Source organism: Macaca fascicularis, chromosome 5 (genome assembly GCF_037993035.2).
Source record: "Macaca fascicularis isolate 582-1 chromosome 5, T2T-MFA8v1.1".
Lineage (NCBI taxonomy): Eukaryota > Metazoa > Chordata > Mammalia > Primates > Cercopithecidae > Macaca > Macaca fascicularis.
The window spans coordinates 142,619,666-142,635,299 of record NC_088379.1 but is presented as its reverse complement, the minus strand read 5'-3'; the positions used below and the strand labels follow the sequence as shown (position 1 = coordinate 142,635,299).

At 36.4% G+C, this 15,634-nt stretch overlaps 1 protein-coding gene across 4 annotated transcripts; it reads left to right on the top strand.

The window, feature by feature from the left end:
- Positions 1–1,106: 1,106 nt before the first annotated feature.
- PCDH18 (protocadherin 18) lies at positions 1,107–13,932 on the top strand. 4 transcript variants are annotated; one of them, XM_005555929.5, is made up of 4 exons: positions 1,107–4,003; positions 4,785–4,870; positions 4,961–5,124; positions 11,925–13,932. In XM_005555929.5, exons 1-4 carry the CDS (start codon positions 1,517–1,519, stop codon positions 12,590–12,592), a joined length of 3,405 nt encoding a protein of 1,134 aa, XP_005555986.2. In that variant the 5' UTR covers positions 1,107–1,516; the 3' UTR covers positions 12,593–13,932. The 4 variants fall into 4 exon arrangements, with proteins under 4 accessions (XP_005555986.2, XP_073897090.1, XP_005555985.2 ...); XM_074040989.1 differs by having other exon boundaries at positions 11,920–13,932; XM_005555928.5 differs by having other exon boundaries at positions 4,782–4,870.
- Positions 13,933–15,634: the final 1,702 nt, after the last annotated feature.

Below are 15,634 nucleotides of genomic sequence, written 5' to 3'. Positions count from 1 at the left end.
CAATTTTCAACTCAGGCATTTGATTTGTCAGTGTAAACAAGCTTTGGGGTTTTTAAAATACGTATCTGAAGTGTTTTCATAAATAATGCATATATTATAAAAATTTGACTTGTAAACTATTGAGTCCATGTCCCCCCAGTATTCACTGCGAAGACTAGCCATGTATAGGCAGTACCTTTTGGTAGAAATTGGCATGCTAAAGCTTGCAGTGTCTTTTACCCAAGATAAATAGGATTTTTTTTTTTTTTTGAAGTACAGGACAAAGAAATATTACAAACAGTTTTGTCCAAACTCAAGGAAAGAAGTCATTCAAGGTAGAGCTATATTGTTAATTAGTTCCAAATTCTGAGGTGCTCCTTTAAGTCTTGCCAATTAAGAGAAATCAAGAGTGCAAGATAGCCCTTTTCTTATCTTCAAAGAATAAAGATGAAAGAAAACAGAAAATGAAACCTCTTTACTCGTTCTGTTCTTTAAAAACAGAGCCCCAAGACAATCTGCTTGTGCTCCTAGAAGGAGCAAGGCCCAAGTATTTACAGAAGGAGTGGGGAAGGAGGCGGTCTGAGAAGCATAATTAGAAGCAAGTTTTCAAATTGTATTAAATTCCTCCACCAACAAAACGCACTTAGAGGTATTTTAAGTTAAACTAGCACTTAAGGACTATGAAAAGCAAGATGATTACACGTCTGTGGCAGAAGAAAGAGCAATTAAGAAAACAAGAACAATTTAACGTGCCATATAAATAAAGGCGACCAGAAGTTGACTTAAAGTTTTTCTTCTGTAATTTGTCTCCCCTTTGTCATGGCACGCTCAGAGAAAGTGAATGCAGTAGATTGAAAGGCAGAGGGGGAGTGGGGAGGAAGAAGGAAGGAGCAGGGAAGGACTGGCTCCCATCTCCTCCCCCAGCCCCCACCAGCCCGTCTCCCCTTCTCTCCTTTGCGCCCCCGCCCCCTCCTTCTTCCTTCTCAGTCTCTTTCTCTCTCCCACCCTCCGCTCTCCTCCTCCCTCCTTGGGTGACTCCATCAGTTTTTGATTTGGAAGCACGCTGATTGGCTGGAAGCGATTCAACACACGCTGGGCAAGAGCTTTGTCTGAGTTGAAGTGAAGTTGTACAGATTTTAGACTGGAGTCAGCAATCACGGGTGTTTAGTCTGCAGCCGAGCAGCGAAAGGGAGAAAGAATCTCTCAGGAAAGACACACTGCAGACTCCGCCGGCACCCCGCAATAGATGGATTCCGACTACACAACGGCGAAAACGCGGAGGTGACACTCTTCTGCCTGGAAAGAGGACGAACGACCAAACAAACGCAAGGACTGGACTCCATGCCGAAGGTATCTGGAAGTCGCGACACGGTGTGTATAAAACAAAAGTTTGCGAGCTGTTAATTGCTGTGCTGTGTTATTAAGAGACGCTTTCAAGTTTCAAGTACCAAATGTAGCTTTAAGTTGCCAAAGGAAGTTGAGGGGATTGCTTTGCTGTTTTAACTTGCTCTGTGAGGGAAATCTCATGAACTGACCAATGCACCAAATGAATGCTAAAATGCACTTTAGGTTTGTTTTTGCACTCCTGATAGTATCTTTCAACCGCGATGTACTGGGCAAGAATTTGAAATACAGGATTTATGAGGAACAGAGGGTTGGATCAGTAATTGCAAGACTATCGGAGGATGTGGCTGATGTTTTATTGAAGCTACCTAATCCTTCTACTGTTCGATTTCGAGCCATGCAGAGGGGAAATTCTCCTCTACTTGTAGTAAATGAGGATAATGGGGAAATCAGCATTGGGGCTACAATTGACCGTGAACAACTATGCCAGAAAAACTTGAACTGTTCCATAGAGTTTGATGTGATCACTCTACCCACAGAGCATCTGCAGCTTTTCCATATTGAAGTTGAAGTGCTGGATATTAATGACAATTCTCCTCAGTTTTCAAGATCTCTCATACCTATTGAGATATCTGAGAGTGCGGCAGTTGGGACTCGCATTCCCCTGGACAGTGCATTTGATCCAGATGTTGGGGAAAATTCCCTCCACACATACTCGCTCTCTGCCAATGATTTTTTTAATATTGAGGTTCGGACCAGGACTGATGGAGCCAAGTATGCAGAACTCATAGTGGTCAGAGAGTTAGATCGGGAGCTGAAGTCAAGCTACGAGCTTCAGCTCACTGCCTCAGACATGGGAGTACCTCAGAGGTCTGGCTCATCCATACTAAAAATAAGCATTTCAGACTCCAATGACAACAGCCCTGCTTTTGAGCAGCAATCTTATATAATACAACTCTTAGAAAACTCCCCGGTCGGCACTTTGCTCTTAGATCTGAATGCCACGGATCCAGATGAGGGCGCTAATGGGAAAATTGTATATTCCTTCAGCAGTCATGCGTCTCCCAAAATTATGGAGACTTTTAAAATTGATTCCGAAAGAGGACATTTGACTCTTTTCAAGCAAGTGGATTATGAAATCACCAAATCCTATGAGATTGATGTTCAGGCTCAAGATTTGGGTCCAAATTCAATCCCAGCCCATTGCAAAATTATCATTAAGGTTGTGGATGTTAATGACAATAAACCTGAAATTAACATCAACCTCATGTCCCCTGGAAAAGAAGAAATATCTTATATTTTTGAAGGGGATCCTATTGATACATTTGTTGCTTTGGTCAGAGTTCAGGACAAGGATTCTGGGCTGAATGGAGAAATAGTTTGTAAGCTTCATGGACATGGTCACTTTAAACTTCAGAAGACGTATGAAAACAATTACTTAATCTTAACTAATGCCACACTGGATAGAGAAAAGAGATCTGAATATAGTTTGACTGTAATCGCTGAGGACAAGGGGACACCCAGTCTCTCTACAGTGAAACATTTTACAGTTCAAATCAATGATATCAATGACAATCCACCCCACTTCCAGAGAAGCCGATATGAATTTGTAATTTCAGAAAATAACTCGCCGGGGGCATATATCACCACTGTTACAGCCACAGATCCTGATCTTGGAGAAAATGGGCAAGTGACATACACCATCTTGGAGAGTTTTATTCTAGGAAGTTCCATAACTACGTATGTAACTATTGACCCATCTAATGGAGCCATCTATGCCCTCAGAATCTTTGATCACGAAGAAGTGAGCCAGATCACTTTTGTGGTAGAAGCGAGAGATGGAGGAAGCCCAAAGCAACTGGTAAGCAATACCACAGTTGTGCTCACCATCATTGATGAAAATGACAACATTCCTGTGGTTATAGGGCCTGCATTGCGCAATAATACGGCAGAAATCACCATTCCCAAAGGGGCTGAAAGTGGCTTTCATGTCACAAGAATAAGGGCAATTGACAGAGACTCTGGTGTGAATGCTGAACTCAGCTGCGCCATAGTAGCAGGTAATGAGGAGAATATCTTCATAATTGATCCACGATCATGTGACATCCATACCAACGTGAGCATGGATTCTGTTCCCTACACAGAATGGGAGCTGTCAGTTATCATTCAGGACAAAGGCAATCCTCAGCTACATACCAAAGTCCTTCTGAAGTGCATGATCTTTGAATATGCAGAGTCAGTGACAAGTACAGCAATGACTTCAGTAAGCCAGGCATCCTTGGATGTCTCCATGATAATAATTATTTCCTTAGGAGCAATTTGTGCAGTGTTGTTGGTTATTATGGTGCTATTTGCAACTAGGTGCAACCGTGAGAAGAAAGACACTAGATCTTATAACTGCAGGGTGGCCGAATCAACTTACCAGCACCACCCAAAAAGGCCATCCCGGCAGATTCACAAAGGGGACATCACATTGGTGCCTACCATAAATGGCACTCTGCCCATCAGATCTCATCACAGATCGTCTCCATCTTCATCGCCTACCTTAGAAAGAGGGCAGATGGGCAGCCGGCAGAGTCACAACAGTCACCAGTCACTCAACAGTCTGGTGACAATCTCATCAAACCACGTGCCAGAGAATTTCTCATTAGAACTCACCCACGCCACTCCTGCTGTTGAGGTAAGATCATAAACCGCATCAATTCATTGCAATGTTAGGTGTTAGTGTTCAGGAATTGTGTTTACTGATTCTTAAATGTTTTCAATAATAAGTAACAATACTAATACCGTGCAAATTAGTAGGATACAAGTTACATTGTGAATATGTAGCAAAGATGCACACTTTAGCATACTGTTTTTAGTTTCCCTTAAGTAATTAACTTGCATGTAATATGTATAATATTGAAAAATAAATATGAAGCTCACAAAGGAGTATGTAGTTAGGGTCCCCTTACTTCCCAGATTAAAATAATGGGAAGCCAAAAAGTAGAGACTTGCTTACTTTTCAAGGTTATAGTTTTTACTGAACAGATTAAAAAATTGAGGCCTTCAGACTTCTATTTCAATGCATGTTATGTTTGTCCAAGTTCGGAAGATTTCCTGACATTTTGAAACTACATGCGTTATAGTGTTGTATTTTACAGTATTTTCCATGTATTTTTACAGGTGATCACTGTATCTGAATTTTAAAGAAAATAAATCAGTTATTTGAAAGGGAGTCTTCTTTCACAAAGTAAAAGTCAGTTGTATTAGATCATCCAAATCTCTCTGAGATATATTTTAGTTATAGTTGGCAGCTAGCTGCATGGTCCACCACAGTCCAGCATTTGCGAATCTTAAATAGAGATAATATGTTCAATTACTTACTTGAAATAGCAAGTAACTGTTTTTCATGCTTAAAGATTGTGAGTATTTGGAGGCTTGTTTCCAGGAATCAGTTCTGTCTATTTGGTTTCCAGCAGGTCTCTCAGCTTCTTTCAATGCTTCACCAGGGGCAATATCAACCAAGACCAAGTTTTCGAGGAAACAAATATTCCAGGAGCTATAGGTATGAATTATTCTTGTGTTACCTATTAAGTTTCAGCATAAATGCTGAAGAGTAAAAACTGTAATTTTTTTTTCTGATTTATCTTTCCAGATATGCCCTTCAAGACATGGACAAATTTAGCTTGAAAGACAGTGGCCGTGGTGACAGTGAGGCAGGAGACAGTGATTATGATTTGGGGCGAGATTCTCCAATAGATAGGCTGCTGGGTGAAGGATTCAGCGACCTGTTTCTCACAGATGGAAGAATTCCAGCAGGTAAGAGGGTAGTGATAGATAAATCTTTATTTTCAGGTCTCCCGTGATAACAGTAAAATGAAAAATTTCTCTCATGCTTATATTTCTTCTTTATTTGTCCCTTGCACTGAAGTATTTATAATATGTTTTATAGTATATCCGTCACTGTTTAGTAATGAACAGAAACTGAAACATTTTAACACCATTTTCTTAAATTTCATTAAGCTGTCGGAAGAGAAAGAGTAAGCATGACAGCTTCATAGGACAAGAAGAAAGGGGTGGGGAAAAATAAAAAAAAAATTAAAAAAACCCCACTTCCCTCCTCTTTCCACCTCATCTGATACAGCCATAGAACATGGTTGTGCAACTCTTTGCAAAATTATGGGGTGGTGGTTTTTATTCAGTTAAACTGTTTTGGCGCACAGTGGTGAACTGGACTGTAATTTGGAGGATGCATTTCCTGTGATGGGCACCAACTCACAAAAGCAGAGACTAAAATACGCTAGAAATTGTACACTTCAAGCATTAAAAATAGGAGAAGGAATGCATCTTTGTAGGTGGTAAGCACAGAATATTTTTGCCAACATTTCATTTTGCTATAGTAGAAGAGGAACAAGGACCCAAGAGTGGAATTTTTAAGTACACAGCTAGATAGAAAAGATGCTATTAAGTTTCGAACCACGTTTTCCTTGGAGTTTCTTCCCTCTAATTCTGCAATAGAAACTCTCTGAACTGAGTAAATACTGATTATATTATCCTAGCAGCACCACTACTAAAGACTTCAATGTGAAATCAACCTTAGGAATACATACGTGTGTTCCTTTGGCTACCTATATTTCCAAGTTTCACTGAATGTGGATCAATGACTGCCATTTGATGTATGAAAGACAGAACAACACAATATCACCCATCTTAATTCCACTGCACCTCTGTTTTTAAATACAGATAAGTAAGAGAGTTTAGGAAATAAACACGAGGGAGCCTCAGACAGCTACAGGAATTCAAGAAAATCAATATAGCTGACATTCCATATCTGCAGGTTCCACATCTATAGATTCAACCAACTGTTAATCGAAAGTATTTGGATTAAACAATAAAAAATATTAATACAACAATTAAAAAAACAAATAAAAAACAATACAGTATAACAGCTATTTATGTAGCATTTACATTTATTAGGTATTTTTAGTAACCTAGAGAAGATTTAAAGTATTTGGGAGGATGTGCATAGGCTCTATGTAACAGCTATACCACTTTATATAAGCAACCCAATTTTGGTATCCACAGGGGGCCTGGACCATCCCCTTTGGATACCGAAGGACCACTGTGAATAGAAACTCGAGCACTCATAAGTGAAGTAGTGATGGCAGTAGCCAGAGCGGTGTTAATATTAGGAATAGTAGTAGCAATAGTAGTTACCAACTATGCCCCCAGGTTTACTCCAGGCCCATGCAGAGTTTGATACCTGCACTGCCTCTTCTAAGGCTTTGCCAGGAATTAGTAGTAGTGACAGTAGTAACAGGCTTCTATTTTGTTGTTGTTGTTGTTGTTAAGCTTTGGAAACTGAAACTTATAAAGGTTAGAAAATGCATCTCAAATCGGGCAGTATGTACATTGGAGAGTGAGATTTGGAACAACCCCCACACTCTTAAACAGTAATCAATCAAGTATGTGAAGTAACAGGTTTTTGCTGTTGTAGCAATTGTTTTTAAATAGAGTGTCCTAATATTCTTATGTTCTAGAGACGACATACCCCGTAACTATTAAATGTTGATTATTTACTTCTGTTATTACAGTAATAGATACTATAATACATCTCACAGGATGAATGTATAGGGGGAACTTCTAGAGACAATAAGGCATGCAGTGTACCTGAGAGCCTGCTTGCACAATCATGGTGTCCGGTTTTTGTTTCTGTTTTTAATGCATAGACTTTCTCGGCCAATTTGAAGATAAATCTCTGAAAATTTAGTGGAATATATTTAGAATCAGACACGTTGCTCAAAGAGAATCAGTTTCATTATTCTTACCTGTGTAATAAAGGAGTTGGCTAAACTACAATTTTGTGATCCTGACAGAACCCTAATTTTGAGTATTAATCCTTGATTTTAAATAATGTAATTTCATTTCATTAAACAGAAAAGTAACATAGTGGGCATGACATCAATATTGTATTGTATATTTTTAGATTTGTATAATGTTTATTCATTGAAATTTAAATTTATCAGCATAGTTAACTGAATAGCTGCTCTAATTACATAATCTTGGCATTTTCGGGACTAAATGATCCTAAAGTCCCTTTTAATTCTGAAATTGTATAAACCTAATAGTTAATTATAAGTTTCTTTCTTTTTTAGGTCAAAGTTATTTTACTTTTTCTTATATTTTCTAAGTTGCCACCTCCACATAAGTTTGTGGCAAGAAAGTTTTCTAGCACTTGGAGTAAATAATAATAATAATTGCAATAATAATGATATATGTTAAGGAATAATGACATTGGGGAAACAATAGGTAGACATAACTGTAGAAAACAGTGAATTGTGTTTAGTGAGTGGCATTAAGCTCCATCAGTATCACATTTCTTTTCAAAATTAGGAGTTCACCTTTATATCATCAATAATAATTCCACTTATTATGAGATAATTTTTTAAAAAAACAATCTCATATTTGCACAACACATTTAACTGTGGGTGTGGTTGGAGAGTTATTTTGCTCATGCATAACATTGTATTACAACAAAATATATTACAGTAGATACATTTCTGCCTTACTAGGTACCTGCCTCCATCTGAGGTGTGGTCAAAGCTATCCTGGAGGCATAGAGCACCAGGAGGTCACCAATGGGCCACAAAGTATATTCATGTTTGACTACTGTAGACTCCAATACGTGTAATGAGTATCTATACAAAGATAGCTACCCCTTATTTATATAATTTTGATGACACATATTCCAGTTTATTATTTAACCTGGCAACTTCTGGAGGCACATTAGAGTGTAAAGCCTGTGCTTTGTAAATTTATATTCCCAGGAAATATCCCAAGTAGAGAAAAATGTAAGTCCACATCTGAATGCCATTAAAAGAGATCAGCACAGTTTCCAAAGCATTTATATTTCTAGGACTAAAGTGTCTTGGTCCAACTGTTTTTCTGCCTTAGACTTTGAACAAATACAGATTATGTTATGTTGCACTGCCTGCCAACAGCGTCATTTCTGGTCATTCATGCTATTAATTCCCACACAAATATCCTGCATTTTGAGCAGTTAAATCGGTATGCATTTTTTGTCTGTTGGCTCATGTTTGCCAACATACTTTCTTACTCATTCAACTTTGAACTATAACACTAAGCATATGCCTGCAAAAATCCCCATTTTCCATTGCATTCACTTCACCATGATGATTCATACAGCCGTTTGATTTTGTTTCTTGTGATACTCATTTTTCTTGATTAAGTCCAATCCACTTTTCATCAGTATGTCATCTCTGATTACTTACTTTAAACATTCTTTTAAAATTCTATGTTCTCTCCTTTCTCATGGCAGGTATCCATGAAAGCCCATCCGTTCTGGCCTTTCTTCCATGACTAGTTTAGTGTATCAGTGTGCAAACTGATATTCACTCCCTAGTAGTTCCTCCCTTTGTCAAATCTTTCTTTCATACAGCTTGAACAACATTTTGAGAACATTTTAATCTACATTTTTTTGCTCAAAATCAATACTTGTTGCCCAGCAACACTGAACTAAATAAACTATTTATCTTGGCATTCAAAGGGCAATGGGATCCTCTCTTAACTTATTAACTCTCCTATGTTGCCATCTTTGTATCTTTTGTTATAGCTAGAAGCATCTCCTCACTTCACACACTGATGCTTTGCTCATGGTGTCCTTCCTACCTGAAAAGCTGCCTTCTCGTCACTTTGTGTAACTGACTCCTATTCATCTTTCAAAGTTTGTCTTTCTTTAAGTATTTCAGCTTACCTCCACTTTTTTTTCCTTTCTTGACATGCCCTTAGCATCATCTAATTTGACACTTTACTTGTGCTTATGACCCCATTTGCTACACTTTATTTATAGCTACATCTTTTTAAAAGTTTTGAGGGCAGGGTGCTATTGTTGCACTTCACATGTAGCAGACTCCTAATGGATAACTGATTGATCACCTGATTACTAATGGCTTGATAGAAGCAAGGCATACATATTTCTTATATATCTGCTTTGTGCCCTACCAATAAGGTGCAGTGCAGTGACAAAATCCATAGTCTTCTAGTGGTAAAGAAGATGCTCTCCTTTCACCATGTGCCCCCTCCCCAGAGGACACTTAACTACCTAGCAGAGCTTTCAAGGAGCAACAGAAAGATTAGCCACTTGGACTACTTGTCAACAAGCCCTGATCACTGGGATATAGTATGGAACATTTGCGGCACTAAATTACTTACAGATTGAGAATGTTTTCAGTCAAGTCCCTGGGGACAAGGTTGACAATATCAATGAAGTTGCAAGAAATGCCCTCTTCTGCACCATTACTCTTCTCTTTCTCTTATTTTTTTGTCATCCTTCCCTCCATTAGTGTTTCCTCATCAATTTTTCTTATTATTTTTCATTTTTAAGTTAATTTATTATTTTATAATTAAAGCTCCACTTACTTATTGGGATGAAGTTGCAAATAACATTCACTGTTTAAAAATTTCTATGACCAAACTTTTTTTTGAGCATGAACTTTCAGATTGCGTTAGTTACCTAGATTGTATTTTTGCACTGTATTGTTGGTTTTATGTGTATTATATTTAGATCTTTAGAAAACTAGGTCGTTTTCAGTATTCTTAGAAGCCTATGTAATTTATCATTTCCCTCCAATCATTAAGCATTAAAATAAAGTGAATCAAACAACTAAGCCCTTCCCAAGCCTAAAACTACTGAGTTAAAGGATAGAAAATAAATGAAGTGGTGTCAGCAGGTCTGTTCTTCTTCCATCTAACAGGATATGAGTAAGACAATAGAGACAGGTCTAAGTTCCATTTTCAGAGACCTGGGGAATTAAGAAGGCAAAAAAAATCATTACCACTATGATTGTTATTTCACTGCTGAGAAAACCTCATTGCTATTAAATTATTCCAATGACTTTCAACCCCTTTAGTTTTGTCCACATCAAATTAAAAAAAAAAAAAAAAGTTAGTAAATATTTCCAAGTAGTAATAATGCATGAAGTCAGGAAATCTAGACAAGCTTTTATTCTTAAATCATCCTTGTCTATTTAAATGTAACCGTTTATAACAAATAGCACAATTTTTCTTCATGCTTACCCTCTTTCTCTTTCCCCACCTTGATTCACATGGAATTGATGTTCACACTTTTCTCCACTTTTTTTCTGCTTCATTGTATTTCTAGCTTTCTTAGTGATTCAGCTTTTTTCTCACTCACAATACTTGATCTCATTTTGTTCCTCAAATTATCCCCTTTTTCATTAAAACTTGAGGTCCATACTTGGGACTCTTGCAGTGTAAGAACAGAATTATCTCAAAGATTCAAGCAGAGAAAAGCAGCAATTTCTACCCCTTCAATCAAAGACCATTACTTCTTTTTTTTTTTTTTTTTCAGAAAGTCAACATTATTTTCTTCATGTTTTATTTAGAAAACATGTAGTGAATACCTACTGTATGCAGGCACTTTACCAGTTGCTAGTGATACCACAGTAACTGCAATAGACAACTTCTTTCCTCTAATAAGGGAACGGGCTTCCTTCAAGAATCACCCTTTTAGCAATTATTTCGGAGGAAGAGGAATCTTCCTAAAATAAATGGATCTACAAAATTAGCTTTTAATATATAAGTATAGCTAATAACAACCTAATGTTGTTTTAAATCTAAGAGAATTATTTTGCATTTTCTGCATTCTGCTATTTGCTCTAAAATGAAATCATAATGCTGAAGAGACTTATTTCTCACTGAAATAAGTCAATGGTTTGTAGAGTATATTTTACATCTTTTCATTTCCTTGTCATGTATCTTAGTTATTGTATTTGCCAAATATAGAGGGTTTTTTTTCTTTTTATTTTCCTGCTTTTCTCATATCATCTATTCTTTTTCCTATGAGTGTGGCCACTCATATTCCAATAGAGCATTAGAACATCTGTAAGAACTAAAGATTGAATTTTTCATATTCTTCATCTTTTGATGACATTTTCTTATATTTGAATATCGATATATTTTGAATCTTTAAAAGAAAACTTCTTAAGAGGGTAATTGCAGATGACCACCCAGTAGCTCAGGATACTTTTCACTACTGTTTTAAGTAATAAGTCCATAAATAATTTGTAATATCTTTAAGAGAGATTAATAAGTATGATTACCTTATAGCTTATTATATTCTCATTGCTTCCATTAAAACGAAACTAATATTGAGAAAGTTACACAAAGGTATGTATTACACAAGAATTATATGAGTGGCATTCTAAAGTTATAGGTTTCACCTTACAAGTCTGTTCTTTAGAATTTATGATCAGTACTTATTTCATTACTGACACCTAGTTCTTCCCACGTATACGTTATCAACCCGTCTTCTCATTATTCGAGTAGCAGAATGTTCTTATTTGACCAATAAGGAAAAAAAAAACACACCAGAAGATAACACTTATGGAGGTCTATAAAACTAGTGTTCAAATTAAAGCCATAATTGTAGTCCAGTTTATGTGTATAATAATAGGTTGGCATCATGGCAATAGTTTAAAACTGTCTCATTCTATTTTTTATTATAAAATTATATTTTTGCATTATTTTGAATCGTGCTAAGTATAATAATGAAACCCCATTGTTTTTATTGAGTGCAGCTATGAGGCTCTGCACGGAGGAGTGCAGGGTCCTGGGACACTCTGACCAGTGCTGGATGCCACCACTGCCCTCACCATCTTCCGATTATAGGAGTAACATGTTCATTCCAGGGGAAGAATTCCCAACACAACCACAGCAGCAGCATCCACATCAGAGTCTTGAGGATGACGCTCAGCCTGCAGATTCCGGTGAAAAGAAGAAGAGTTTTTCTACCTTTGGAAAGGACTCCCCAAACGATGAGGACACCGGGGATACCAGCACATCATCTCTGCTCTCGGAAATGAGCAGCGTGTTCCAGCGTCTCTTACCCCCTTCCCTGGACACCTATTCTGAATGCAGTGAGGTGGATCGGTCCAATTCCCTGGAACGCAGGAAGGGACCCTTGCCAGCCAAAACTGTGGGTTACCCACAGGGGGTAGCGGCATGGGCAGCCAGTACACATTTTCAAAATCCCACCAACAACTGTGGGCCGCCACTTGGAACTCACTCCAGTGTGCAGCCTTCTTCAAAATGGCTGCCAGCCATGGAGGAGATCCCTGAAAATTATGAAGAAGATGATTTTGACAATGTGCTCAACCACCTCAATGATGGGAAACACGAACTCATGGATGCCAGTGAACTGGTGGCAGAGATTAACAAACTGCTTCAAGATGTCCGCCAGAGCTAGGAGATTTTAGCGAAGCATTTTTGTTTCCATGTTTATGGAAATAGGGAACAACAACAACAACAACAACAAAACCCGAAAGAACTGGCATTGCCAAGTAGTTGCATTTATCATAAATGTGTCTGTGTATATTGAATATTAAATACTGTATTTTCGTATGTACACAATGCAAGTGTGATTATTTTAATCTGTATTTTAAAAATACATTTGTACCTTATATTTATGTGTAATTTAACAAACAAATTTTATTTTTTTACTCCCATGACAGACATGTTTTTCCTAATCATGTAGAAACTAGCCATTGTTCATATCTGATATACTATTGAACCACAAAGTGTAAAGGCACTGCTCTGCTTAGATTAGTTTTGTTGGGGAAGAATTATTATGTTGTATGAACAACCCCACTAAAGCATTATACAATTCTTAATTCCATTAAGTGATCCCACTTTTTTTCAATAACTTTTTAGAAATTAAGAATCATTAAAATTGTTAGGCTATTTTATTGTTATTTTTGCTACTTTCTACTAGCCCCAATAGTTGAACTCTTACAGCAAAATCGAAACATAAAGTGAAGTTTATTTCAGGACTGAGAAATATCTTGAAGGTTATTTATTAGATGGCTATCTCAAATGAACTTTTTATAGACAACGATGAAAACAGAACTAAAGTCAATGTTTCCTGACTCCCAGGCTCCTACTATTCCAGGCCATCACACTGGCCTGTTCCTGAGAATATTTCTCTCAGAATGTTATTATCTACTTACAATTAGGATAAACTATAAATTTTATTCTATCCTTGTAGTATGAAACATGCTCCAAGGAAATGGAATCTGTCCTTTAAATGGATAACAGTATGTATTCTAATGGCATAAAATATTACTGGATAAAAACAATTATGTCAGTGTCTCTCCTAGGATAGTAAATATAATTGACTTATTCTGAACCCATTCTATTTTGAATCTTCCCCCTTTCCTCTCACAATACTTGAACATTTTAATCTTTTGGAATGTTGTCTTTTTTTGTTATAACTATTCATTTTTAGCTTTTGTCTCCAGTGCATGATCTCATATTTTTGCTTTTACTTTTAGTATAAGAACATTTATGAAATCACATTTTTGTTATTGCAATTGTTTTATTTGTTGTGTGGTAAATGAGAAATCCTTTATTTATTGTGCTGTAATCTCTCTGTGTGGAATGCCTTGGTAAGAGAGATGCTTATTATGACTATTATCATTTCTGAACAAGCTTCTATTAATGTTATTTCTAATAATACACTATCTTGATTGTACTCTCCAGAAAATTTTACTGTCAGTGAAAATAAAAGAAAAATTAAAGTAAAGCTAAGGAACTGTCTATAAGTCAGAGTCCTGTTCCTACATATTTGTTCAAAAGCTTGGCGTGCAGCATGCCCTTCCTGAGAGGGTGATTCAGTGTTGAGTTTCAAATAATAAACATGCAGCATTCAGTTGGCTGGGCAAACAAGAAAAACACAATTCAAAAGGAATGAGTTTGAGACTTGTAATGGGAATGAAAGTAGTAAGCCATATTCCAGTTAAATAAGTTAAATGCATTTGGGGAATAAAGAAAAAAGAGTAAGCAAGCAATAACTGCTTGAATATTTTTCAAATTACAAAAAAAAATAAATAACTTTCTCAGGACATTTTGTATTAAATTGTGCAAGATAAAAAGGTATCCTTACAATGTTTCCAGGAGGCAAGAATATTATCCTCCCTGGCTTGCTAGTCGGAAATTGAAACACTGGGAAAGTTAAGTAACTGAAAAGTGACTAAAATTCAGATATTTGAATTCTCAAATGAGTACCACATTAAACAGAATATATTACCTCTTTCAACAGGCACATTTTCCTTTATAGGAGGGATTGTAATTACAAGTGGAATTTCAGTTTATTTTTCGTAGATTACACACAAAACGCTAACCATATTTAAATACATTCTGCCTTTCAACTTCACTTCCTTTCAGTATATATTACCATTAAGAAAAAGACTTTTATATCCTCACTGTTCTTAACTTAAAGCACCAGCAGTAATATGGTAAGCTATGCTGAAAATCGCTATTTTGAATCATGTGAAATAAATAAAATGCAATATTTCATTCAATACAAAATTTTTGTACATTGTCCATATTCCAATAATTTCATGTCTCAAATTCCCTTGCTTCTCCAGTCATCTCCATTTATTATTGCTTCCCATGTCCACAGATTAAGAGAAAAAAAGTGCAAGATTTCAGCTTTTTGCTTCTGTTCCTTTCACCAAGTAATATCCTTTTAGTGAAAACTGGGATGTCCGATGCTATCATAGCAACCTAATCTCTCATCAAGTTTATATCACCTCTTTTTTGATACCCTACCCTTCCTCAGATTGAAACAACAAAAACATTCTTTCTTAAACTTTCTTTCCTCCATTTATTATTTTTAATCCCTTTAGCTCCACTGGATTATTTGAAATGTTCTTCAATGATAATCACATATTAAGGAAATTATCTTCCAAAAATGTAACTCAAAACTGAATCTACTGCTTAACAAATCCTCCTTAAATGCTTGTTTATAAAATGATGAGAATTAGCTTTCTTCAAATTCTTACAAGTTATTAACATTGTTATTCATTGCTCATTGATTTACTTATTGATCTTAGTAGATGGGGCTTATAACATTGTTAATCATTTAAATTATTGCTCCTCCTGTCCCAAATATTTAAATTTGCCACTTACCAATAGATAACTATTAAGGTAAAGATGAGTGAGTTATTAAGTTATTGTGTTATTGAAGTCACTGAAGAAGTCACATTTATGAAAATCATCTTAGTTTCTCTGTTTCATTCTTTTGATACTGATGGTCAGAAAATATTCAAAGATGAATTTGAAATATTGACACATTAAAATTTAAAGAATTGTAGATCTATTTTAAAAATAAGCAATATTATACTGGATTACTTGTATGAGTGAAAAGTGCATTGTCTGACATGGCAACTTTCAGTATGGCAGAATCTAATAGAATTGTCCCAAGACTGTCTTACATGTTTTGATATTT

Excerpts from the sequence above, each read along its gene's own strand:
- PCDH18 (XM_005555928.5), top strand. The coding sequence starts at position 1,517 with ATGCACCAAATGAATGCTAAAATGCACTTTAGGTTTGTTTTTGCACTC. Across the intron at positions 4,004-4,781 it reads ACGCCACTCCTGCTGTTGAG|CAGGTCTCTCAGCTTCTTTC; the intron begins GTAAGATCATAA and ends TTTGGTTTCCAG. Across the intron at positions 4,871-4,960 it reads AAATATTCCAGGAGCTATAG|ATATGCCCTTCAAGACATGG; the intron begins GTATGAATTATT and ends TTATCTTTCCAG.